At 34.6% G+C, this 27,492-nt stretch overlaps 1 protein-coding gene across 1 annotated transcript; it reads left to right on the top strand.

The window, feature by feature from the left end:
* The first annotated feature begins 19,435 nt into the window (after positions 1-19,435).
* On the top strand, positions 19,436-21,320 carry LOC112457636 (odorant receptor 4-like). Its single transcript, XM_025020809.1, has 7 exons — positions 19,436-19,687; positions 19,992-20,256; positions 20,326-20,448; positions 20,564-20,654; positions 20,787-20,923; positions 21,057-21,189; positions 21,270-21,320. The coding sequence occupies exons 1-7, from the start codon at positions 19,591-19,593 to the stop codon at positions 21,318-21,320; spliced, it is 897 nt and encodes a 298-aa protein (XP_024876577.1). The 5' UTR covers positions 19,436-19,590.
* The last annotated feature ends 6,172 nt before the right edge of the window (positions 21,321-27,492 follow it).

Genomic DNA, 27,492 nt, shown 5'->3' with positions numbered 1-27,492 from the left:
AAAATAAAGAATAAAATAGCATTATTAAAAAAAAATGTTTAAATGTACTTTTTAGTAAAAAAAAATAATTAAACATTTCAATTGCTTATAACAATTGGAATTTGTAATTTTGCTTCCTCATAGAGGAAGCTTTGTTTACATAAATTCGTATATGAACCTTTGATTGCGTATAAAGTTGGTTCTAATCAACCAAATTTAAAAGAATTATATATAAAATAGGGGTAAAAGAAACTAAAGAAAAGATTGTTTTTTTAGTTTTTGATGTCAATATGTTCAGAGTGTTCTAAAACGTCGAAATATTGCATTAAAAAAAAATGTCCGTATGTATGTACATATGTATGTATGTATGTATAACTCTAGAACTAATCAACCAAATCTTAACGAATTATATATGAAATAGGGGTAGAAAAGACTAAAGAATATAATAGAATTAATAAAAATTGTTAATAATAAAGGGGTTATTGATTTTTGTTTTAAAAATCTACGTGATTGCTCTAATTTCCGCAAATTTTAAGATATCAAGCTTAATTTTTTTTTTATAGATAGAGTGTCATTAAAGGTAAGTTGGTATTGAATTTAGCAAGGATCGGTGAAAAGATTACCGATTTCTGGTTATTTTTAAAAATGTCCGTGGTTGCTCTAATTTCCGTAAATTTTGAGATATCAAGCTTAATTTTTTTTTATGGATAGAGTATCATTAAATGTAGGTTGGTGTGGAATTTGGCAATGATCGGTGAAGGGGTTACCAATTTACATATATATCTACATACATTACGTATATATGTACGTATATAAGTGAAAAAATGAAGAAATGGCGCGCGCTTGGCTACTAGTGTTCTAGTATAATAAAAAAGTGTGTAAATTGGAAACTTACATATTGCTTTTTTATCATTTTTTTCGCTTATATACTATAACTCAAAAACTAATCAACCAAATTTTTTGTAATAGTATAACAGATATATTAGTCGCAATAAAGCTTATCACAATAAAAAAAAGTGTGCAAGTAGAAACTTGCTCACAAGATCTTCGCTCACAAAATTTCCTCTATGAGAAAGCCAAAACAAATAAATACTAATAATTATACATTGAATAAAATGAAAGCTTTTTCATAGAGGAGCTTTGTGAGCAAAGGTTTCTACTTGCACACTTAAAAACTATAAGGAAGCAATGTGCAGGTTTTTACTTGCACACTTAAAAATTATGAGGAAGCAATGTGCAAGTTTCAACTTGCACACTTAATTTTCTTTTAATTTAAAAAATTTTTTTTATTTTTTTTTAATTTTCAAATACGTATCTGCTTATTTTATGTATATTTTATGTAAAAAAAATTTCAATTGATTTAAAAAATACGAGGTCAAATTTTGTCCAATTTGACGTAAAATCGCCCATAGGTATATGGTATGAGTCAAATTAAGAAAAGTGCCGTTAAACAGTCAGGACTAGATCTTGGTTGTCAAATAATATTATTTGCGTGAATTTTACGTGCAATTCTTTGCCTTAGCAAACCACACGCTGTTACTATAATATCGGACTTAAAACGCAGCTTTGGTCTCAACCAAAGCTAGAAAAGCACTATCACATAATTAAATTGATAATCAAGAATGAATATCACCAAATGTCTCAATGCTGCAAAGGTCGAATTGGTGAGACGCCCGTCACGGAATAAAAGAGGGCCAAGTTCGAATCCTGGCTGGGGTGTTATTTTTTGCAACAAATTCTATATACCCTGTGTCCTATTATATAGGGTAAGTCGGGGGAAGATGCCATATATAGTTAAGAATTATTACAGAAATATTAACAAACCAATAACCGCTTCGGAATTTTTGCAAAATGATACTTGGGGATGCTGGAGCCGTCTGTTTTACCGGCATTTTTTGTCGGCACGTAGCGTCGTATTAATTTGACAGAATTAAAAATTCTTCTCCAGAATTGCAGTACATACATTAATAATTCGGGGGAACTCCGATTTTATATAGAAAACGAGAAAAAATTACGGAAGTACAGATTTCCTTATCCTACTTTTATCCCAATATGGCGTCTCGAGTTGCGGAGAGCTGTCAGCTCGTCACAAGATGTATTTCATATAAGAAATATACCATTGGTACGAACGCGAAAACAAGTTCCCCCGAATTGCACAACAAGAAAAACATCGATCCCAGTGAACACAGTAATATAGCAGCAATGCAACGGCAATGTAACCGAATATAACAGGTTATATCAACCAGTGTTACATGCAACTTACATGTAAGTTACAATTTCCGACTCAGCAATATAACATGTTACATAACGTGTTATTTAACTATTACGTAACAGTTACACCAACTGTTATACTAGCTGTAATAATGAGCGTAAAAAAAATTATTTTTTTTGAAATTTTATTACCATTTTATAACTAAATTTGTTTCTTAAAATGCAGTCTATGATTATAAATATTTTCTCGTATTTAAAAAACACACTTACCTTGGTGGGATTCGAACTCGGGACCTCTGGATCGTGAGCCAACTGCCTTACGTGGTAGACTACTTCTTAATTTGATGTAAGTGTTATATATAGTCTACATGTGTCACAACCAGCGCAAATATATAATTTTTCAAAAATCATCTTAAGAAACAAATTTAGTTTAAAAAGAGTATATAGCTGCACAAATTTTCAATATTGACATTATATCTATTATATATGTACAAAGAAACAGTACGTAAATGCATTCTATTAAATTGGTAATGTAATGGTAATATGCATCATGATTAATTACGTTATTTACCGATATGGATGGATACCCGGATTATATAAATTGATCATATAAATTATAAATCTTTTGTAAATTATTATTAATTTATTAATTATAAATTATGTATTTTGTAAATTATAATTTTTGCCTTAAGGCAAACTAAAAGGCCTCTGCACAATTTAAAAACAATTGAAAATTTATGATGAAAAGCGCAGATTATTATTAGCTCTAGCAAAATAAAACGATGCAGGGTTTAAGAGCCCGGGCACATAAAAAAACGTGAGCAGTAAGCAAATCAATAGTCTTATATTGTATATGTTATTCCGTTACACCCCATTAATATTACCATAATGTTACTAGTTATACTAACATTGATACAAGCGTGTTACGTAACAATTACACAATTTTTGTTACATAACTGTAACGCCAAAAAAATGTATAACATTTATATTACCTGCATATAACAAATGTTAAATTGCATGTTATTTCCATGTTATGTAGCCCTTATATATCACAAAAATAACATTGTAATATTACATGTAACTTCCATGTTATATTGCCGTTATAAAATGTGTTTACTGGGATAAACCCTCCAAATCAAGATTTGGAAGCGTACTAATATAAAAGTATAATGTCGACGTGCATCGTGCGTATGTGTGCGTGCAATGTAGCGTGCTATCCTTGTCTATATCTTTGTCTATACAAGGACAGATATAGTTCGCCGGTCTTCTTTACCGACGCCGATCGAGTTCGGCTACGGCTCCAGCATCCCCTTAAGCTTTCACATAGCAGTGCTGAAAATAGCCACCCTAAAAGTTATCGTTAAAATACTTTAATTTGATTATATGTTTATCCCTGCAAAACTGGCATCTTACCCCAAATGCCTGAGCAAGATGCTATCTGTAATGGGGGAAGAATGCAAGTACTGTGAGAAACATGAATGATGAAACCATGAGAAAGCATTCAATAAATGTAGTGTAATATATGTACAAAAACATAGATTTATTTTTAACAATAAATTTTAACTATTAACAATTGATAAACACAATGAACTTTCAATGAAAAGAAATTATGAAAAATCTTAAAAAAGAAGAGTACAATAATATCGTTGATAGAAATTGATGCGCAAACCAAAATCTCGCCATAATTAACTCATTAGCAGATGTATTATGTGAACAAGTAACTTCTAAGGAGCAGGGAACTTCAATCTCTATATTTCTGTTTTGAGTTACAAGGAAAGTTTAACAAATACCGGCGCCAGTAAGTCAAAAACTGCTTCCATCCGGCGTCATCTTTCATATTGCTTGACCCGTTTGTACGTGTAAGATTTAGTTGTCGCTGTAAAGCGTTTACTGCGTACTAAGTCTCGTCGTGGATCAGAGGCCGCAAATCCTCCTTATTCAAGAATGAAATGATTGCGATGCGCATCACAAATATAACAATTTCTCGCTCTAGCTATCACAAATTCTAATAAAAAAGTAAAATTTACATTACAATTATGCGCCTAAAAAGGGCTTAAAAGTAAAAGAAATATACCAATTTTTTCAACAGCATCCCTCTTATAAAGAATGCGACTTATTTCGGCTGAAAGTCAATATTAGATATTTGTTGTCGACAGACGAAAAAACATTTGTGAAAGGACATAAAGGCCCAGAACAGAGCCATTATTGGGAACTTCAACAATATGAGTACATTCAAAGTTATGAAGAAAAGTATATTTAAAACAATCTAATGTAAAAAATTGTGCAAATTAGAAATTTGCACTTGGCTTCTTCATAGAGGAAGTGATGTTAGTCCAGTCAATGTAGGAAAACACTCCACGAAGAATAAACTTTTTTGGAAAGTGTTCTTTTGGGTTTCAGAAAACATGTCTCAAAAGTTTACCAACGTAAACCCTATGCTAAATGTTTTATTTAACAAAAAAGACCGAAAAAATCGGTTTTTTGAGTATAAAAAAAACATTAATTTTATGAAAAAATAAACCATGCCAATCGAAAAAGGAGAAAATTTTACTGAAGAAACATATCTAAAGTTTTCTTAATATTAATATGTGTAGGAGTAATAATTTTTTAATTAACGCTTCAAAGTGCGTCGATGCCGCCCCGTGTCAAGCCGCCTGCAGAGTACGCGGTCGCGCGCGCACTTTTTAAAAAAGGTTGTAACTTTTGATTGGGTCGATAGAATCAAATTTTTCAAAAAGCATTCGAAAGTAGACGTAATTTACTAATTTTCAAGTGGTTTAGAAAAATTGAGAAAGCCTTTTGAGTATATTTAAATCGAATTTGAAGAGAGGCAATGTGAAATTTTTGACTTATTTTACTAATATTGTTGCCATTTATTTAAATTTGCAGATTTTCACTTCTACTCTAAATTATATTCATTATATTCTTAAAATATGTGCTGATAACATGCAATAAATGAAAAAAATTACAAAAATTTATTTTTTTAAAGTTGGGACCTTAAAGTTGATAGTTTTCTTAAAATTTCGTTATTTCAAAATTGATTAACAAGTTTGACTGCAGATATTATTGCTTAAGAAACAGATATTGAAATTTAATAACAGGCCGGTTTTTTAAAGAAAATATGTACTTTATTTACTTTAAGAAAATATGTACTTTATTTGAAAACAAAATATTAAACAGGTGTATTTTTCAAAAAAGTATATAAAAATAAATGTCGAACTAGAAAATATGAAAATTTCTCTATTTTCAAAGCCGAAAAAGTAAGAAAAAAAATTTTTTTTTGAGAAAATAACTTATGGGATGTTGTAGCTTGGGTCTTAAACTTTAAGACTGTATATCGGAAATATTTTTTTGAACTTTTATTTTAGTGGCTACACGCATTTTAGTAAAAAAAGTCATATTTACTGTCGTTTGTACTGTTGTTCGAGATAATCTTAGAAACTATTGGACCGATTTTGAAAGTATTGTATATGAAGTAGGGGTAGAATTTCCCGGGGAGTGCTATAGGGTGTATAGTTTTTCGTTACCGATCTTCTGGAAACCGGTTTTTCTAATTTCTTCAATTTTTTGGGAAATAATTGACGGAATCTCAAAGAATTATATATAAGACAGGGGTAGAATTTTCCAGGGAGTGATATGAAGTGTATAATTTTTCGTTACCGATCTTTTTTTGGAACCGGTATCCGAAATTTTTCCAACTTTTCGGGAAATTATTGATCAAATCTTAAAGAATTGTATATAAAACAGGTGTAGAATTTCCCGGGGAGTGCTATAAACTGTATAGGATTTCTCGGCTCGCGCGCGGAGAACCGCAGCGTGCGAGTGAGCGGGTGCTCGCTGCAAACAAATACTACGCTGTCTCCATCCTTTTTCTAGTAACATTCTTTTGTTTTAAGAATTGTTTACGTATATTTTTGAGGTTTAGCAAAAAGAAATCAGTTTGCGAAGCGCCTTCGCCACAGAACAGTCTCCGTAATTGTAGGAAGTGAAGATTAAATATAAAAGTTATATTATAAAAGTTACATCTCATATATAACAAAAGTCGAGAATCTCAACGACACTCTCGATATCATCAAGACTCTCGGCATAAAAAGTCTCGTTTCGGTCTCGTCTCGGTATCTTAAGATACTCAATTTGGTTTCATCTTTTAAATTGCTAAGGTATGAATAGATTTTAATTTTACTTTACTGTAAAAATGGGCTTACTTTTATGTAAACGAATAGAAATTTTAAGATAAATTATTTTCGTTTCTCAGGTCGATTTTTCTACAATGACGGACATTGATTGCGAAAAAAATTGCTTTATTTGTGGCGATTCTTTAGATTCAGCTGTAAGTATTTTAGTAAAAAGGGGACTGAATACTTTGAAAAATACTTCCCAAGAAAGAAATGACGGTTTTCTGCAAATATTAGAAAATAGAGATTCTATTAAAGTTCACAAAATTTGCAGACAAAGATATACAAATGAAAAGTATATACATAGTTACAAAAATAAAAAAGAAAAACCTTCTACAAGTTACAGCCCAACAAAGAAAAAGTTAAGATCATTTTTAGACTCATTCGATTGGAAAAATTATTGTTTTTTATGTGGAAAAGAAGCTAGTTTTTAGAAACAAGCCAAACTTAATCAAGAACGGCGTACGCAAATACATTTAGTTACTGCTATTGATTTTCATAATACCATTTTTGAATATTTAAATGGACGGAGAGACGATTTTTCCCGAGAAATCGAAAAACGGCTTTCTGGAATCTATGATTTGGTTTCATTAGAAGCAAGATATCATGGAAAATGCTTTGATGCTGTACGTCTGTATACTACGTCTGAAAGTTGTACAGTACGTGAAAACTCCGCAAAAATTAGTGTTTCTATGCAAAAAATATACAATTTGAAGCTAACGAAGAGTGCCAATTTACTTTTGATGAATTAAAGAGTTGCTTGAGTGAGAACGATTATATACCCAGTGATAAAACTATTTCAGCAAGCTTAATGAAGCATTATAAAAATAATATTATAATATCTTCTTATTCTACGTACTTTAAAATAGTATGTTTTAGAAACTCAGAATACAATACCTTATCTAAAGCATTATTTGACCGAAAAATGGAAAATGCAAATAATGAAGAAATGCGGTATCATTTTTTAGATATAGCTGCAGATATTTTATGTTCGGATATTCGCTCTCAGATATGTTCCATGAACGAATATCCAGCAAATGACAAAATGTTTGAGGATGCCAATGAATTAATTCCAGATACACTACAGTATTTAATAAGAAAATTAATTCTCCGAGGGAAGAAGAGAGAGACGGAATCTTCACCATATGAAATTAAATCTACATCTATATGCCATGCCATAATGTCAGCTGTACGTCCGAAGTCATTTTTGTCTTCTCTGCAACTGGGTCTTGCAGTTACTTTACACAGAAAATTTGATTCAAGAAAAATTATAGATATATGTAATAGTCTTGGATTTTGCTCATCTTATTATGAAGCAAAATTGTATGAAACTTCAGCGGCTTTCGATAATCCTATGGAAATAGCGCCTGGCACTTTCATTCAATTTTCTGGTGATAATTGTGATTTTGATATTAACACTATCAATGGAAAAAATACTTTTCATTATATGAGCCGGATTAAAGTTGTAACTCCAGCTGGCGGTTTATTACCTAGACGACCAATTACGCGTTTAAAAAGTATTCCATTTGAAGAGCAAATTGAACGACAAGCAAATAATCCCATTCAGATTTATGAAGAGCCCAATGGCGCTGGATTACAGAAAATAATCGTGAAATTATCAGACGAAACTGTTCGATATAAATCAAATGCAGTAACTCAGTTAAATGAATTGTGGATGCTTGGAAAATATAAACTAAAAGATTTTTTGGACTGGAATGGCTTTATGCAAAGTTTGACCGACGATGAAGCATTTGAAAAATCGAAGATAATATTTTTACCTTTCATTAATGGCGCGCCCAGTAACTATAATACAATATATACAACTTTACTTGCATCGTCAGAAGAAGCTAAAAAGTGTGGAATGAAAACCTGTATGATAACGTTTGACCAGCCATTATATCTTAAAGCACGTGATATTATCGAAGCATCAAATTTAGACGAGAATATGCATATTGTCGCTAGATTAGGTTTTCATTTATTAATGTCTTTTCTTGGCTGTGTAGATTATATAACGGGAGGCAGTGGAATAAAAGAAGCACTTACTACAATTTATTCAGAAAAAACTGTAGATCACATTTTAACAGGACACGCTTATGCTCGAGCGGTGCGAGCTCACACCTTACTACAATTGACTTTGACTAAATTAATTTTTGCAGAACTTGAAGCAAACGATGAAGAATTTTCAAGAATTTGTAATCAAGATGAATTATTGTTATTAACACTGCGCGAATTAAATTCTAAAAACATCAACATTGAAATAATAACAAAAAATGATTTATTTAAAAAAATGACATCTATTTTCGAAGAAAAACTGTCACAAATTGAAAAACGAAGCAGCACTGCAAAATTATGGATAAACTATTTGAAAATGGTTTCGATTTTTAAAGAATTTATCGTTGCTGAGAGAATGGGAGACTGGAATTCACATTTAAATACAATTGAAGTAATGATTCCTTTTTTTCATGCAGCTGGTCATTTTCCGTATGCCAAATCAGCACAATTATATCTTCAAGATATGAAAGGATTAAAAGAAACTATGGGTTCGGAAGAATATGGAAAATTTACTCAAAATACTTCACAGTTAGACAAACTGATACATTTTTTTCTGGAGTTCATTCTGATCAAATAATCGAACAGACATTAATGAAATCTATGAGTGTAGAAGGCGGACCATTCAAACGAGGAGCAACGGATAGCGTCGTTTATAAATGGATAAGTGGAGGAATCTGTACAAAAAACATTTTAGAAAGGATCGAGAATTTTTGTAACGTATCATTTAACACAAAAGCCAACAACATCACGATGCTACCGATGCTAGAATTAAACGAGATGAAGAAGATGTTTTTAAATTAGTAAAATGGCTTGAAATGCATAATCCTTTTAGTGAAAATAATGTTTTAATGTCAATTGCTTCTGGCGTTACTGCAAATGAGACTATAAATTGTCACAAAGCATTCGAAATTGGCGTTGAAACAATGAAAAAAATTGATGGACTTAATTTTAAAGAAATAAAATTGAAAAGGAGTGACAAATGTCTACCACTCCTTGCTGTAAATAGTAAAATCAAAATTAATAATGAAATAGTTTCAGTTGATCCTCTACTACTTTTTCAAAGGATATCTGTACTAAAGAAATCGGACGAGGAACTCAAAGAATTTTTAAAATATGAGTTGGCTCCCTATATACCCTTTATCGTTGTTTAATGAACAAGGTCTGAGGAAAAATACTAAAAGTTTTCTTTATGATATTTTTGAAGAATCCAACATTTCTTTAAAAACTACTCAAGATGTTGTGTATGTTATTGATGGAGGTATGTTGTTGCACAAAGTTTTATGGCAAATTGGTCAAAAATTTTCTGCAATATGTCAAAGTTATGTTCAATATTTGAAACGTAATTATGCATCAAATATTCATGTTGTTTTTGATGGCTACAGTCAAAATAGTACAAAAACAATGGAAAGAATTCGTCGATCAAAAAAGCAGTCATGTGTAGACATTTTTTTCAACGAAGATATGCAACTGACAGTTCAACAAGAAAAATTTTTAGCCAACACCAATAACAAAAGCAAATTTATAGAATTGCTGGAAAAAAAATTGATTGAAAATAATATTTTAGTACATAAAGTTGAAGATGATGCCGATACATTAATTGTTAAAACAGCAATCAATCAAATTGGTACCACTGCAATCGTTAGTGAAGATATTGATGTGCTTGTTCTTCTCGTTGCTTTATGCCCAGATGGAAAAAAAATCTACTTCCTGAAAAAAGGGACCAACAAAATACAGCAAAAAACGTACTCTTCTCGAACCTTGGACAACAAGTTTCCAAACTGCAAAAAAAATGTTCTTTTTATACATGCCTTTACAGGCTGCGACACTACTTCCTCATTTTTCTTGAGAGGGAAAAAAAATTTGCACATCTTCTTGAATGTCACACGCATCTTCAAGAGGCTGCAAAGAAATTCGACATGCCCAACCAAAATGAAAAAGATTTATTCAAATCAAGTGTCAAACTTATTTTAGCAGCTTACGGAGATACTAAAAGCAGCTCGAATTTAAATACTTTTCGGTACGAATGCTTTTTGAAAGCTGTAGCAAAGCGTAAAAGCGTTAAACTTGAAACTTTGCCTTTCTCTGAAGATGCTGCAATGCAGCATATCAAAAGAGTATATTTTCAAGTTCAAAAGTGGAGAGGATACAAATTGCCAGCAACTGCATGGGGCTGGAATAATGATTTTACACCTATCACTATGAAACAACTTCCAGCTCCAGACAGTATTTTAAAAATGATATTTTGCGGCTGTCGAACTGGCTGCGGAAAAGCTTGCGGTTGTAGAAGAGTTGGACTTCAATGCACGGAACTGTGTGCAAATTGCTGGAATCAGGGCTGCTTAAACGTACCGATATGTCCAGATATTTATGAAGATGAACCCATTGAATTGAATGAAGATGAAAATCAATAAATACGAATAAATATGACAAATGTAACAATTTTTACAAAAAAAACGCTTAATTTTGTGCTTTTTACCTGCCCTTTTGAGTCGCCATTTTATAATGTTGAAAATTTTACTTCAGATTCGTATTCAGCAACCTTGAAAACACATTACCTATGAATTTCATGATTATACATTTAACATTTTTTTAATTATAATCACTTTTTCACATTTTTCTTTAAAAAATCGGTTTTTTTTATTTTTTTCCAAAAATAGGTAAGAGCACATAAAATAAATAGGTAAATTTTTCCATTTAAGGGTAGAAAAACACTTTCCAAAAGGTTTCAAGTGAATTCATTTTTCGAGAACCCAAATAACGCATGTTTTTCGCCTACGTTGCCTGGACTATGTCTTAAGATGCTAATACGGCTCTCTGATTGACTGATGACGCCTTAAGATAATACTTAAGACGATCTTGGATATAAGACCCGACTATAAATACCGGCTTTAAAGAATTATATATGAAATAGAAATAGAAAAGACTGAAGAATATAATAAAATTAAAAAATTTCGGTAAACTTTTTTTTAACAGAAATCGGTAACCCCTTTATTATTAATAATTTTTATTAATCCTATTATATTCTTCAGTCTATTCTACCCCTATTTCATATATAATTCGTTAAGATTTGGTTGATCAGTTCTGGAGTTATAGAAATTTCTGTAAATTTGGCACAGCCATACATACATACATACACACATACCAAAATTTTTTTTAATGCAATATTTCGACGTTTTAGAACACTCTGAACATATTGACATTAAAAACTCAAGAAACAATCTTTTCTTTCGTTTCTTCTACCCCTATTTTATATATAATTTTTTTAAATTTGGTTGATTAGAGCCAATTTTATACGGAATCAAAGGTTCATATACAAATTTACGAAAACAAAGCTTCCTCTATGAGGAAGCAATATTATAACTATTATAAGAAGCCTACTCATCATCACTCGGTTTTGCTTCCTCAAATCTTTCCAGATTCTTCCGATTTAACACAATAAAATTGGAGAATGCATGTGTCACTCGTTGTATAAACAATCTCACGTTAACAAATAGAAAACACTGCAATCTGTCAGATAATAAACAAAGTGGCATCTTTGACTTGCCGGCATCTTCCCCCGATTTACCCTACACATCGCAAATTTTTCTAATATACTAATGTGATATTAAATTGATTATCAATTTAATTATATGATAGTGCACTTTTCTAGCTTCGGTTGTGAGATTACGTTTTAAGTCCAAAAATAACGGCGTGTGATTTGCGAAGAACTGTATGTAAAATTCACGCGAATAATATTATTAGCTAAGAAAAAAGCTAGGAAAAAATAACCAGACAGCTAAGATCACTAGAAGAATCGGCTTGGCGTGGACAGCGTTCGGCAGACTAAGCTACATCCTCCGAGAACCAAAAATCTCAATCAACCTCAAACGGAAAGTGTATGATACGTGCATATTACCAGTTGCGACATATGGACTCGAAACAATCACTCTCACAGCGAACAGCGCAAACCGACTAAAAATCTGTCAGAGGGCAATGGAGCGAGCAATGCTGAAAATCAGCCTGAGAAATAAAATCTGAAACGAAGAGATAAGGAAAAGAACAGGAGTTGCCGACGTGGTTGAACGAGCAAGTAGACAAAAGTGGCAATAGGCGGGACATGTTGCGAGAAGCAACACCAAATGGACCAAGGTCCTGATGCAATGGAGACCAAGAGAGTCCAAAAGAAGCATTAGCCGACCACAAACGAGATGGCGAGATGACATCCAACGCCACGCAGGAAAGAAGTGGATGCAGACAGCACAGGAGAGAAAGACATGGAAGGAAATGGAAGAGGCCTATGTCCAGGAGTGGATGAAAACAGGATAGAGAAGGAGAAGAAGAAGAAGAATATTATTAGGACCAACCAGTCCTGACTGCGTTTAACAGCGTTTTCCTTAATTTGCATAAAATTAATATACTATTATTAGAAATGCCCGAGGAATATGATGGTACACGCAATAAATCGAGAGTTATGTACAACATATACTAATACTAAATACCTTGACATTTATTTGGTTGGTAGGTAACAAATAAGTACTCCTGACTTATCTTATATTTGTACAACTGCGTTTTCTTACAATGTGAGATATGTATCGTACAGCGTGCGTGCTCAACGTTACGAGAGAGCGCGAGAGCGGGGATCGGTGTAGATCACGGTGCAGCTCAAGTTATACTAGCGCGCTCGCACATATCTTAACCGCGCCAAGTCTAAATTTGTTGTTGTCTTCCAATACTCCTCCTTTCAACAACAACCTTCTTTTAACCATCTAATTCACCTTGTTGTCTTAAAAACTTTAATCTAACTTGCTGCGGTGGCTTGGTTAAAATATCCGCGATCATGCTTTTAGTTGGACAATATACTTATATCTAGTAAAACCTGTATCGCTTAAATCCTTTACATAATTATATTTTGTACTTATATGTTTTGTTCTTTTACTATACTTATCCTTATTAACTAACTTAATACAACTTTGGTTATCCTCGAAAATTACAGTAGGCTGTATTTGCTCTTCATTAAAATCTTTTAGTAAATTTTGCAAACATATCGCTTCTTGACATGCCTCCGCGAGAGCAATATATTCCGCTTCGGTGGATGATAACGCTACGCATGTCTGTTTTCTACAAGCCCAACTTATAGTTCCTCCATTAAACTTAAGCAGATAACCGCTATTAGACTTTCTATCTTTTACATCTTGAGCCCAGTCGGCATCCGAATATCCAACTAGAACATCCTTCCCTTCTTTCTCTACAGAACCTGACTTTAACTTTAAATCTTTTGTACCTTTTAAGTATCTAATTACCCTTTTTGCTTCAATAAAATCTGACGCCGTTGGACAACTCATTTTCCTACTGAGTGTTGACACGTACGCTCGCAGTTATGTCTATTCGTGTATTTGTCGCAATATATATTAAAGCTCCTACAATACTTTGATACATCTTCTTTTCAATCTTATCCGACATCCTTTGTCTTTCCATATCCTACATCGAGTGGAATTTTTTATTTCTTTGCGTTTTCCATTCCATAAGTCCGTAGTAATTTTTCAATGTAACCTGTTTGATTAATACTGTAAATCCCATCTTATCTTTTGTAACTTCAATACCTAAATAGTAACTGATATCGCCGAGATCTGTTAACTCAAAAAGTTACTTAGTTTCTTATACATATAGGATATATTATACTTTATATTATTACTCGCAATTAAGATATCATCTACATATATAACATTATATAAACTTTATCGTTATTGATTTCTTTTATATATAAACACAAATTGATTTCACTTTGTACAAAACCTTCCTTTTCTAAAGTATTATGTAATTTTTTATTCCATACTCTAGCAGCTTGTTTTAAACCATAAATATTTTGTTCAATTTACATACTATATGTTCTTCACCTTTTACCTCAAATCCTTTAGGCTGTGCCATATAGATAGTTTCCTCCAGGTCTTCGTTCAAAAAGGCATTCTTTACGTCATAGTGTCGGACAGTCAACCCTTGTTTATTTGCAACCGCCAACAGTGTTCTGAATGTAGTTTGCCTTGCTACAGGTGCGAATACCTCCTCATAGTCCAGACCATATTCTTGAGCGTAGCCCTGTGCGACTAATCTTGCCTTATACCTTACGACACGTCTTTGAGCATCTGTCTTCGCTTTATAAACTCATTTACATCCTATAACGTTTTTGCCTTCGGGTTTATCCACTAATGTCCACGTATTAGCATCCATGAGCGAATTATATTCTTCATTCATGCCCTTGATCCATTGATCGCTGTCAGGTGAAGATATTGCTTCTTCATATGTAGCTGGTTCAATTATTCCTTCCTTCCTTCACAAAATCTATTAGGAGGAACACCTTTATTTTCCCGTTGTGATCGTTGTAATTTTGTATCTTCCTGACTGTTGCTCTTCTCCTCTATGGTTGATTCCTCTTCTTCTTGATTATTACTTTCTTCTTTAGCTTTAGTTTCTTCTTCTTCTTCTTCTGCTATGTCCCATACAGATTCCGTATGTGTTTGTTTCCTCTTGAACATTACCTCGCTCGACTCACTATTTTCTTCGAGAAAGTTGACATCTCTGCTTATTATTACCTTGTTTGTACTTCTATCCAACAAGCGAAATCCTTTTGCGTTTTCTGCATAGCCTACGAAGACATATTCCTTTGCTTTTTCATCGAGCTTTTTTCTTAATTCTTTTGGAGTATGAACATACGCTTTGGATCCGAAGGTGTGTATGTGCTGTAGCGATGGTTTCTTCTTATACTACTTTTCAAATGGCGTTGTACCTGTGGCCTTTGTATACAACCTGTTTTGTAGATAATTTGCAGTGCATACTGCTTCACCCCAGTACTTGTTAGGTAAGTTCGCATCTATTAACATGCATCTCGTCATCTCCATAAGATATCTGTTTCTTCTTTCTGCCACACCGTTTTGTTCGGGAGCATATCCTACAGTGTTCTGCATCTCAATTCCTTCCTTCCGTAGAAACTCCTTCAGTTTTGCATTTACATACTCTCTGCCTTGATCAGACCTAATAACCTTTGGTACTTTAATGAATTTCGTCTACATGGTTCTCACATAATCTTGAATTCTTTCAGCTGCTTCCGATTTATGTTCCATAAGATGTACCACTGTGTACTTGCTGTAGTCGTCAATGAGAGTTAGTACGTATCGCTTATTTCCTGGTATTTTTGTTTGCATGAGACCGCAAACGTCAGTGTGTGTTAAATCTAATACTTCTTTTGATTTGCTGAATGACTTCTTTGGAAATGGTTGTCTGGTCATTTTTCCTTTTATGCAGGTTTTGCAGACGCCTCTTATACCGCAGTTTATACTATCTTCATACCTGTTACTAGATCCTTCGTTTCCATTAGTTTTATTGCTTCTGGATTCCTATGGCCGAGTTTTCTATGCCACGTGTGGTGCTGGCAATTTTCTTTGTGCTTGTTTGTGACCATTAAAGCTTTATGACCGAACCTCAGTCTGTACAAATTTCCATTTAAGTCTGCAGTAGCTACGATAGCTCCATCTTTTTCTATATTGCATACCTTCTCTTTAAACTTTACTTGAAGACCCTTCTCTACCAATCTTCTTACTGACAGTAAACTTTCTTCTACCGTAGGAACATATATAAAACATTTTTAACCATAATTGTAGTTTGCTTATTTTTATTGTCTTTGCAGGTGAGATAACCATCTCCTATTCCATGTACTTCTGCACAATCTCCATTTGCTAAGTTTATTTTCTCATTTATGCAATTATTGAGTGTCTTAAAGAAATCCTTACTGTTGCTCATATGACTAGTTGCCCCTGAGTCAATATACTATGTTCGTTTGCTGTTGTTCTGGCTTTAAACACCGAAACAGATGTGTGCATCATCATCGTCTTTGCTTACCGCTTGATTCGCCTTCTTCTTTTCTTTTGCATCTTTCCATTTTATATAATTTCTGCAATCTTTCTTCAAATGGCCTGTCTTACTGCAGAAAAAACATGTAATATTTTTCACATGCTTCTTCTTTGATGTCGCTTTTGTAAATTTCTTAGATTGCGTCTTAAGTGCTCTATCGTCTCGTTCGTTCTCTTGACCTCTTGCATTCTTCCGTCTTCTGTCTTCATCGAGAAGTTTTCCTTTGACGAGTTCTATAGTTAGTTCGTCTTCTGACCTCGTCTCCAAAGCAGTTATTAATGTATTGTACGATTCCGGGAGACTACACAGCAACAGAGCAATAACCATTTTATCCTTTAACGCTTTTCCGAAGGCTGTTAGCTGGTCCACTGAGTTAAGCATTGCGTTTAAATGACTCTCCATATCACTATTCTCTGAAAGTTTCATACTATAGATTTCTTAAATAAAAATACTTGATTTGTAAAAGAAGCTTTTTGGTGATAACTTTGCAGCGCTGTCCACGCTTCCTTAGCGCTATTCGTATCTCTAATATGACGTAACTGGTCATCTTCGACTAACAAACCGATTGTAGCACGTGCCTGCCTATATGCTTTGAGCCACCTTTCGTCCGGCTGTGTCGGTCTTGCCTCGCTGATCGTGTGCCACAGATCTTCCTTAATTAGTAGTAATTCTACCTTGCACTTCCATACTTGAAAGTTTGTGTTGTTCAACTTTGCAATAGTAAAGCATGTGTCTGCCATTATTCTTCTCTTTATGCCACGTATCCTGGGCCCATAACCTATTAGAAATGCCCGAGGAATATGATGGTACACGCCATAAATCGAGAGTTATGTACAATACTAAATACCTTGACCTTTATTTGGTTGGTAGGTAACAAATAAGTACTCCTGACTATCTTATATTCGTACAACTTATGCGTTTTCTTACAATGTGAGATACGTATCGTACAGCGTGCGTGCTCAACGTTACGAGAGAACGCGAGAGCGGGGATCGGTGTAGATCACGGTGCAGATCAAGCTACACTAGCGCGCTCGCCCATATCTTAACCGCGCCAAGTCTAAACTTGTTGTTGTCTTCCAATAACTTATAAACGTGTAATAACGGTAACGCACAATTATTTATGTAATAGTCATTTGTGTGTAAATAAATTGTTTTTGTTCAGGTCGTGCAAACGTCCATGTCTTACTTTACTGTACTAACTTCTGTGCAATAATCCTGATTCTGTGCAAAACTATCCCGATGTTGACGACATGGCTATTATATCTGACTACGAGGCTTCTACGCACTATCACATATACTTCAACGTACACTGACTAGTTTGCCACAGACAATGTTGATTCATAATTAACTTTATAAAATACTGCAGATCAATAACAATAATCAACGATAATATCGCGTTTAGATTTACGAGAGAAACTTGTCATTCATTTTGTATGCGTTATTGCACATACATAAAAATGATGATGCATCTATGTTGTTAATTACTTTTCGACCCAATGTTTTTCGTTCAAAACAAATTTTTTTCACATTTTTTTAACAATTTTACTTTCTAAAAAGCCTCAATCTGGATGTGTTTTTATCAATCATTAATCAATTATTAATCAAGATATTTAATCAAGATATAATTTATTATTATTAATTAATTATTAATAAAAATATAATTTATTCCTAGAATATGATTCATGAACAAGTACCTTATATACGTTAATTTTGTTTATAATAATATTTGCTACATATTTGTAAACCAAATACGATTTGACAAGCTGCCAAGAAATTAGTTTCAAGTTTGAAAGAGGTCCATCAAGAGGAAGTCAGTACTTCCACGAACAAAAATGTGATTCGAAGAAACTCGTGGCAGACACGATACTATTATCATGATGCGCCGTTAAAATTGACAATATTCCGATAATAACAAAGTTTGTAAGGTATAAGCGCCGACTATAAGATGCACCGGGATAAAATCAAGCGTAAAAGAACATAGATCTTTCTAGGATAAGTGTTTGATCGTCTAAGCCTTTCATCATTCTAGTGGGATAATCAGTCACGTAAATATTCGCAATTTCTCGTGACTTACTGCACCTATTACGTTCTCACTCTCTAAGAGAATTTATTATTAGACTGAAAACTGTGAGAGACGATATTGATGCAGTGCAGTAGTTGAAACCGAGTGTTGAAAATGGATACATCTAATGATATCTTTCAGTCTCGATTATATAGACTCAATCGTACGCTACTTTCGTTGCTGGGGCAATGGCCCTTCCAAAAGGACAGAGACAGGCGAGTTATACTTGTGACGCTGTCACTTATCGGTCTAACACAAGCCATCGCACAGGTATATCACTCGATATTGTGATTCTTACTATTCATCAATCTATATATATAATAATTCAATGTTACGGCTGACTCATTAACGCCCAGCCCAAACCTTTAAACCTAGAAACATGAAATTCGAGGAGTATATTCCTTCCATGGCGTAAGCACTCACTAAGAAGAGATTTTTAGAAATTCGACTTCTAAGGGGGTGAAAAGGGGTAAAATGTGTTTTCACGACTTTCTCAATATCTCTTGAGCCCGATGAGATATCGACTTGGTTTTTGCTTACAAAATTTACCCAAACAAGTGTTTAAAAACATAATTCAAGATTTTGCTCTAATCATCTATCTATCTATCTATATATATATATATATATATAATTCAATGTTAAGATGACTTATCAACGCCCAGCCCAAACCCTTAAACCTAGAAACATGAAATTTGGGAAGTATATTCCTTCCACGTAAGCACCCACTAAGAAAGGATTTTTAGAAAGTCGACTCCTAACGGGGTGAAAAGGGGTAAAATGTGTGTTACCGTAGCGAAGCACGGGTATCATGCTAGTATTTCTATATTTTTAAAAAGATTTTCTTCCATCTTAATAATATCGAAAATTAAAACTTAGGAAACAAGCATTATAAAAAAACATATAAATATTAGAAATTTGAAGCTAAAAATAAAGAATTATCAGTGTAGGTCGATCATACTTTTGTATTTTGTGAAACGTATTTTTCGATCTCATTATCTTGCCCGCAAATATTGAATTCAAGGTACTCGCTTTAGTGACGTTACGCGGCGATTTTGATGCAACTATCGAATGTATACCACCACTCATAATAGATTGTGCGTGCATCGTTAAGCTGACGAACCTAGTATGCAATATAAAAAAGGTATGCAGGAAATCGTGATATTAAGTGCAAAATCACATTTGTGTAAAAATATGAATTTCAAGCTGTAGATCAAGATACTTCTTATACACATGCAAAGGGATTGGCAATCGTGGACCATCCAAAGTGAATTCGAAATTTTGTATAGGTTTGCGGAGAGTGGAAAAAGCATTACAATCGGCTATGCCGGTAGGAAATTAATAGAAATTAATAGAAATTATATTATGCATTAAAACTGATAGAACAATCATAAATAAAAATTTTTAGCAAATAGTTTGTATTAATAACAATTAATTTTAGGTTTGATGTGACCACCTTTAATTAAGATACCTACTTATTAAAAATTAATTTACATATAACTCAAAAATAGTTTATTTGACGAAAGAGTCATTAGAAAGTCTCATTTTTATATAACCAAATTTAATTTGATTATATAAAAGTGTTCAGCAGTTGCACGCAAATATACTTCTATTAAAGTACCGCTCGAATCTAGGTGGCATGTATGCATTTGGCAGCCTCTTTCCGTTTCTCGCGATAATCCCAAAAATAATTGGCAGAAATATAACTTCTGATTATTCGACGCGGCCAGTGGGATTTCCATATCACGTAGAATATTACATAGATCTCGAAAAGTACTATTATCCCGTGCTGATTCATAATTACTTTACTACTGCAATTCGTCTTACTACCATAGTCGCGTCCGACACCTATGTAGCTATTCTGGTGCAGCATTGTTGTGCACTGTTTTCAATCGTCAGGTATGTATTCAATAATTTGAATGGCGACCTAAAAAAATACTCTAAAGAACGTTTTCTTTCTTTTTTCAGATATCGGCTAGAGTATATACGAAAAACCATCAAGCAAGATAAAGAGCTCGCTTTGCTCAAGGGAGATAACAAATTTTATAAAAATTTTGTATATTGCATACAAAAACACAAAGATGCTCTACGGTTAGTGTGTATATATCTTTGCATAATTGTAAGAGATATCTATGGAAATTTTCTATTTATATACTTCAAGCAAGGAGACCTAATAAGAAATAATTATGAAATTTTCTTAAACAAGATTTGCGAGGTGCTTAGAGATTGTCTACACAAAAGCGTTTTTCGTGGAAATCGGCTTAATTATATTGGCTATGAGTCTGTCGGCTCTCCAGGTTTGTGCTTGAGATATATTGCAATAATATCTATTAAATGTATGTATTAATATCAATATATATAACATATTGCGCGATTTTGTGAACAACAAATCACGGTATTGAAATTCACAACTTTTGGAACATATTTAGGCAACCAGTGGTACCCTTAATCCACATCTTGCAATCCGGCATGCCGCATACATTATCGCTCAATTACTGCATCTATATATCGCGTGCTGGTTGGGGCAACAAGTAATTGATCATAGCGATCGCGTGTACACATCGACGTGAGTCAAAGAATACAACTACTTCCCAGTAAATTTAACACAAGTCGTGCAAATGTCCTACACAAAGTAAAATTACTTCTTTCTAACAAATTTTTATTTGAGATACAAATAATAATAAAGTTTTCGATACAAGTTACCGAGGCGAATGGTATGAATCGTCACCCAAATCCAGAAAGCTCTTGAACATGATAATGCTGAGAAGTACTTTACCTTGTACATTGACTGTTGGAAAAATCATGATTCTTTCTCTTCCCAGTTTCAGCGCAGTAAGATCTGTCATAATTTTCTTTAGATATACAATCATTTTCTTATTAACAATTTCGGTAATTTTACTTTTCTTTTCTAGGTCGTACGTGTATCTGCTTCGTATTTCACAGTCTTACAATCTGTACGGTAATACGAAATTTTCGAAATTTCTTTTCTAAAAAAAGAAAAATTATTATCAATATAACAATAATATACATGATATATTATTGTTTAAATAATGCAGAGCATTGTCTATATTTACGAGAAAACAATTAAATACAAGAATATTAATATTCATGCTTGCACTTTTATCGTATTGATAAAACATCTTTTACATCTATCTTTAATTTAAAAAAGTAAAAAATATTTAATAATGGCAATATGTACACGGAGAAAATTGTTACGGTTGTTACAACAATGTTCTCTATGATTAAAAGAGAAATGTATGTAAATTCAAGTTAAATTGATATTACATTCAATGTAGCTGTTAAGATATGCCTATTTATACAGTTGTCATAACCGTAGTTCTTACGATACGTAACATTCGGTTATAATACCCTCGTATATGGTTGCCTCAACCAAAGGATTATTGCTATCCCTCTTATGTGGTCTGCAGCACAACTATTATGGTTGAGAGATCCATAAGATATAGCTGCACGGTACAGCACTGAATCACTGCATGATTGAGAGTTTAGTTTCATTGCGCGCGCAAAAAAATTTCTGCATAGAATAAAGTGGATTTGATAAGGATGTTTTAACTTTAAGGCCTATCTACATAAAACGCAGAACGCGAGACGCAAGCACACACACGGTCTACATGTCAATCTAACCTCTTTGTGTATAGAGGTTAGATTGACATGTAGACTGTGCGTGTGTCTTGCGACTCGCGTTCTGCGTCTTATGTAGATAGGCCTTTATAAATATACTTTTTTCATAAATATATTTACGAACACAAAATTTCGTAATGAGCCGACACTGGTTTCTAACATTCACCCGACATTATAAGAAATATTATATCATATATCCAATTCAAAATTTTATTACTCTTTTTAAACTAAATTTGTTTCTTAAGATGATTTTTGAAAAATTATATATTTGCGCTGGTTGACATATGTAGACTATATATAACACTAACATTAAATTAAGAAGTGGTCTACCACGTAAGGTAGTTGGCTCACGATCCAGAGGTCCCGAGTTCGAATCCCACCAAGGTAAGTGTGTTTTTATATGTGTTTTTAAATACGAGAAAATATTTATAATCATAGCCTGCATCTTAAGAAACAAATTTAGTTAAAAAATAGTAATAACATTTCGAAATAAATAATTTTTTTTTGTCGGGTGAATATTTGTTCATTATGGTTGCAACATCCATATAGTAGCTACCCTCACTAAGGTTAGGGCAACCATATGGAAACCATATGGAAACCATAGGTCACTTCCAGAGTACTATGGTTTCCATAACCCTTTTGTATGGATGGGCAAAAATTAACAGCATTATTCTGTTGTAGCAACCGTAACTTTTTCTCCGTGTAATACAATAGACCTTTGATAAGTTCATACTTTACAAAACTATTATTTTTCAATGTAACCGATTTCAAAGCTTTTCGTAACAGTCTGGTCTTAGATTGACTGTATTTGCAAATAAAATTTTCATATCTCTTTCGTCCGTATCAAATCGACAAAGACAATATTTTCAGCATGACTGTTCCCCTTCTTCTCTATAATTACGCAATTTCCATAAGATAATCTTGCGACTTTACAATGTGCCGTTTTGGTTTTTGCGGCATAAACACAGTAGCGATAAATATGCATTTTTGATTTTACGACAATCAAACATAAAATGGAATTCTTAAGAGACCGACGATCTATATCCTATGATAAGTGAATTTCTATCTTGTAATAGTAGCAGCAAGAGATAAGAGACAGAATGGGTGATATCGAGCAGTTCTTTCGGCATTCGCATTATAATATCATTCGAATATTATTAAGTATCAGTGGCTTATGGCCTTTCCATACGCGAAATAGGCGCTACGCGATATACCTCGCTATGCTACTGATACTCGGATCTGGATTTATATTCGAAGTAAGTTTAATAAAAACGTGTATTATCTTAAAATACTAGTTAATATATATGTATTATAGCTTCCATTATATTATTTAAAAAAAAAATGTGTAGTAAATAAATGTTCTTTCGTCAAGATATCTACAGTGTACTTATGAAAATCCACATTCACTTTAAAGTGCGTTTGATATAATTAATAATGTAATTTACGACCGGACACACAGTGGGTCAGGAGAGCAGTAAAATTGGTTAATCCTTTGAAGCATACATTTTTCTATCAGACTAATTTCAACATACCTTGATACTCGGGAGATTTTTGGGGTTGCTAATTTTGAATCCAAAATCCAAATTTGAAAATTAAAAAAAATAAAAAAAGATTTTAAAAAGACAAAAAAATCAAGTGTGCAAGTAGAAACTTGCACATTGCTTCCTCATAGTTTTTAAGTGTGCAAGTAGAAACCTGCACATTGCTTCCTTATAGTTTTTAAGTGTGCAAGTAGAAACCTTTGCTCACAAAGCTCCTCTATAAAGAAGCTTTTATTTTATTCGATATATAATTATTAGTATTTATTTGTTTCGGCTTTCTCATAGAGGAAGCTTTGTGAGCGAAGATCTTGTGAGCAAGTTTCTACTTGCACACTTTTTTTTATATTGTGATAAGCTTTATATTGCGACTAATATCTGTTATACTATTACAAAAAATTGGGTTGATTAGTTCTTGAGTTATAGTATATAAGCAAAAAAAATGATAAAAAAGCAATATATAAGTTTCCAATTTACACACTTTTTTATTATACTAGAACATTAGTAGCCAAGCGCGTGCCATTTCTTCAATTTTTCACATATATACGTACATATATACGTAATGTATATACATATATATGTAAATTGGTAACCCCTTCACCGATTATTGCCAAATTCCACACCAACCTACCTTTAATGATACTCTATCCATAAAAAAAAAATAAGCTTAATATCTCAAAATTTACGGAAATTAGAGTAACCACGGACATTTTTAAAAATAGCCAAAAATCGGTAATCCCTTCACCGATCCTTGCTAAATTCAACACCAATCTAACTTTAATGATACTCTATCTATAAAAAAAAAATTGAGCTTGATATCTCAGAATTTACGAAAATTAGAGCAATCACGTAGATTTTTTTAAACAGAAATCGATGACCCTCTTGTTATTAGCAATTTTTATTAATTCTATTATATTTTTCAATTTTTTCTACCTTTATTTCATATACCTATAATTCTTTAAAATTTGGTTAATCAGTTTTTGAGTTATAGAAATTTCAGTATGTATATATATATATATATATATATATTTATCGACTCCCCTTGGGGTTGCAAGGCGTTTCAAAGGGACGTTCCCAACCCTTTACACAATACTTTTACTCTACCTTATTTTACCTTAATCCTAACCTTACTGACTAAATTGCCTTACCTATCTGTACACACACGCACACACGCTCGCGAGATCCTTAATCTATGGACTTCCGTTTCCGTTTACATAGTTATCTCCTCACTCATACCCTTTCTCTCATTCACTCTCCCTTCCTCCCTCTCTTCCCTCTCATTTTCGTCACCTCCCTTTCTCCTCACCTTTTCTAACCTCCTCAGCCACCCCTCCCCTTCCCTCTCATCTTCCAGTATTTCCCCGACTACCTCCTGCCACGATCTCCCTCCCCCCCAATCTACGCAATCCTCCCACACATGTTCCCACGTCTCTTCCCCACTTCCGCACCCTACACCTTCTTTCCTTTTCTGCCATCCAGTATTTCCCTCCTCCCATACCACCCCCCAGCGTGTATTTATCCACCCTCTGCCTCCTACTTTTCCCCCAGTTCTTTCTGAAATCCCCCGGCCCCCCCCCCCCCTTTCCCAGCCCATTCCCTTTTTAAATTTTGCCCCCCCCCCCTTATCTCCTTTCACCTCTCCTCTCTTTGATTCAGCCTTTCTCTCTCATACACGTCCTCTCCCCTCCACATCCGTTCCTCCCTTAGCTCCTCCACCTTCTCTATCCTCCACTCCCTGCTCTCCGTCGTTTCTTTTCTCTCCTCCTCCCAACCGTTTAGGCTCTCCCTTCTTTTTGTCCTTCTTCCCATTTCCTCCCAGCACTCCCTTGCCAACTCCCTTCCTTTTCCCTCCTCCAGTTTTTTCTCCTATCCCCATGCTCTCATAACTGCCCCCTTCCTTTTAATTTCTCTCTCTGCAGCTCTTCCCTAATCATATACCCTTGTGTGCATCTTTCCACTCTCAACACCCACCTTAAATACCTTTCCTGCAACCTTTCTATTTCCCCTCTTTCCCTCCACATCCATACTTCCACTCCGTAACTTATCACCGACCATATCAATTCATCAAACAGCCATATTCTCCTGCTCCAATTCTCCCCAAACCTCCTCTTTCCAATCCCCCATACCTATCCTAGCCACGCCGCTCCTCTCCTTACCCTCTCTCTTACGTCCTGCCTCCCATTGTATTTTACTACATATCCCAAGTAGCAGAATTTCCTCACCTCCACAATTACCTTACTCTTTCATCTCCAGTTCACCTTCTTCCACCTTTCCCCCCCTTTTCTACATCTCATTACTTTCGTTTTTTCACTGTTCAAAATCAGTCCCTTTCTGTCCAAATACCCCTCTAATTTTCCCATCATTCTCTTTATATCCTCCTCACTCTCCGCCAACATTGCTATATCGTCCGCATACGCCAACGTATATAACTTTCTCCCACACAACCTTATTCCACCCCAACACCCTCTTAGTTTGTCATCAATGTCCGCCAGCAGCAACGTGAACAAAATTGGACTTAACGGGCACTCCTGTCTGACTCCTCTTCCTGTCCAAAACCTCTCTCCCAGCTCCTCTCCCACCCTCACCCTGCATACCGTCTCCCCCAACAACTCTTTACATCTCCTCACCAAGCCCTACCTTACTCCCCTTTTCCTCATCGCTTCCAACAGTATCCTCCTGTCCACCGAGTCAAAAACTGCCTTCAAGTCCACAAACATCACCACCATCTTCCCCTTCTTCCCATTTACCTGCCTATTTATTAGGTAATTCAACACATAGATGTTGTCCGTGGTCCCAACCCCTCTCCTAAATCCTGTCTGACTTGGCGGCAGCAAACCCTTCCCTTCAACCTCCTTTCTCAACCTTTCCGGCAAAACCGCCGGACCGTACACCTTGTACGCCGTTTGTGCTAACGTTACCCCTCTGTAGTCCCCCACTTTCTCCCCTTCCCCCTCTTTCTTATGGCCACTATAATTCCCTCTCTCCAATCTTCCGGCCAACCTTCTCCTTTCCACACTATATTACACATCTCCTACAGCCATTCCTTCACCACCTCCCCTCCAAACTTCCATACCTCGTTTGGGATTCCATCACTTCCTAATCTCCTTTACCTCCGCTTCCCATTTCTCCACCTCTCTTCTTTTCTTCTCTTCACACAGCTTCTTGTATCGCTGTTTTCCTCCCTGTATCTGTCCCCCTTCCCCTTCCCTTCTCCATTTTCTTAACATGCTTCCAACTTTTCTTTTTCCTTCCCTATATACACTCCTCATCCCACCAGCCCCTTTCTCCGCCTTTTTTGCCTTTCTTATTCACTTCCTTTAAAACCTCCCCTATCCTCCCTTTCAGCTCCTGCCACTCCTCTTCCACTCCCCCTTCCTGAGTTTGCCTATCCTCCACTAAATCTTTAAATTTTTTCTTTCCCTCTTCTGACCAGTGTTCTCTCCCAACTCCGCTCGTTCCCCCCTTCCTTTTACCTAAACCGTCCTCCATTCCTTTCACCCACGCCGTCACTGGCTGGTGGTCTGAGTCTACCATCGCTTCTACCGTTACTCGTTCTATCCTCTCCCTTGTCCCCCAACACGTAATCAATCACCGACTCTCTTCTCCCCCCTGTATACGTCCATTCTCCCTCCTCATCTCTTCTAATTCCCCCATAAAAAATCGCCCACCCATGCTCTTTTAAAAACCTACATAGTTTCCTTCCTTCTCCATTTACCTTGTCATCCTTCGTTCTTTTTTCTCCTTCCCCCCTCTTTTTCTCCCTCTTCTACGAATCCTCCCCGGCTCCCGGTCCTTGCGTTAAAATCCCTTTCAATCAGCACCCTCACTCCCATCTCTACATCCTCCACCTATTCTTCTAGCCCGGGAGGTAACGACACAAAAGTGTAAGCGATTTGATTAGTCTTGGAACAAAGTAATTTCTTTTGTTTTAGTAGTGTTGTTGATGAAATGCAGAGTC

The sequence above is a fragment of the Temnothorax curvispinosus genome, unplaced genomic scaffold (genome assembly GCF_003070985.1).
Source record: "Temnothorax curvispinosus isolate PA1 unplaced genomic scaffold, ASM307098v1 QBEX01008012.1, whole genome shotgun sequence".
Lineage (NCBI taxonomy): Eukaryota > Metazoa > Arthropoda > Insecta > Hymenoptera > Formicidae > Temnothorax > Temnothorax curvispinosus.
The sequence above is the reverse complement of the archived record's forward strand: the minus strand, read 5'-3'. Positions and strand labels throughout refer to the sequence as shown.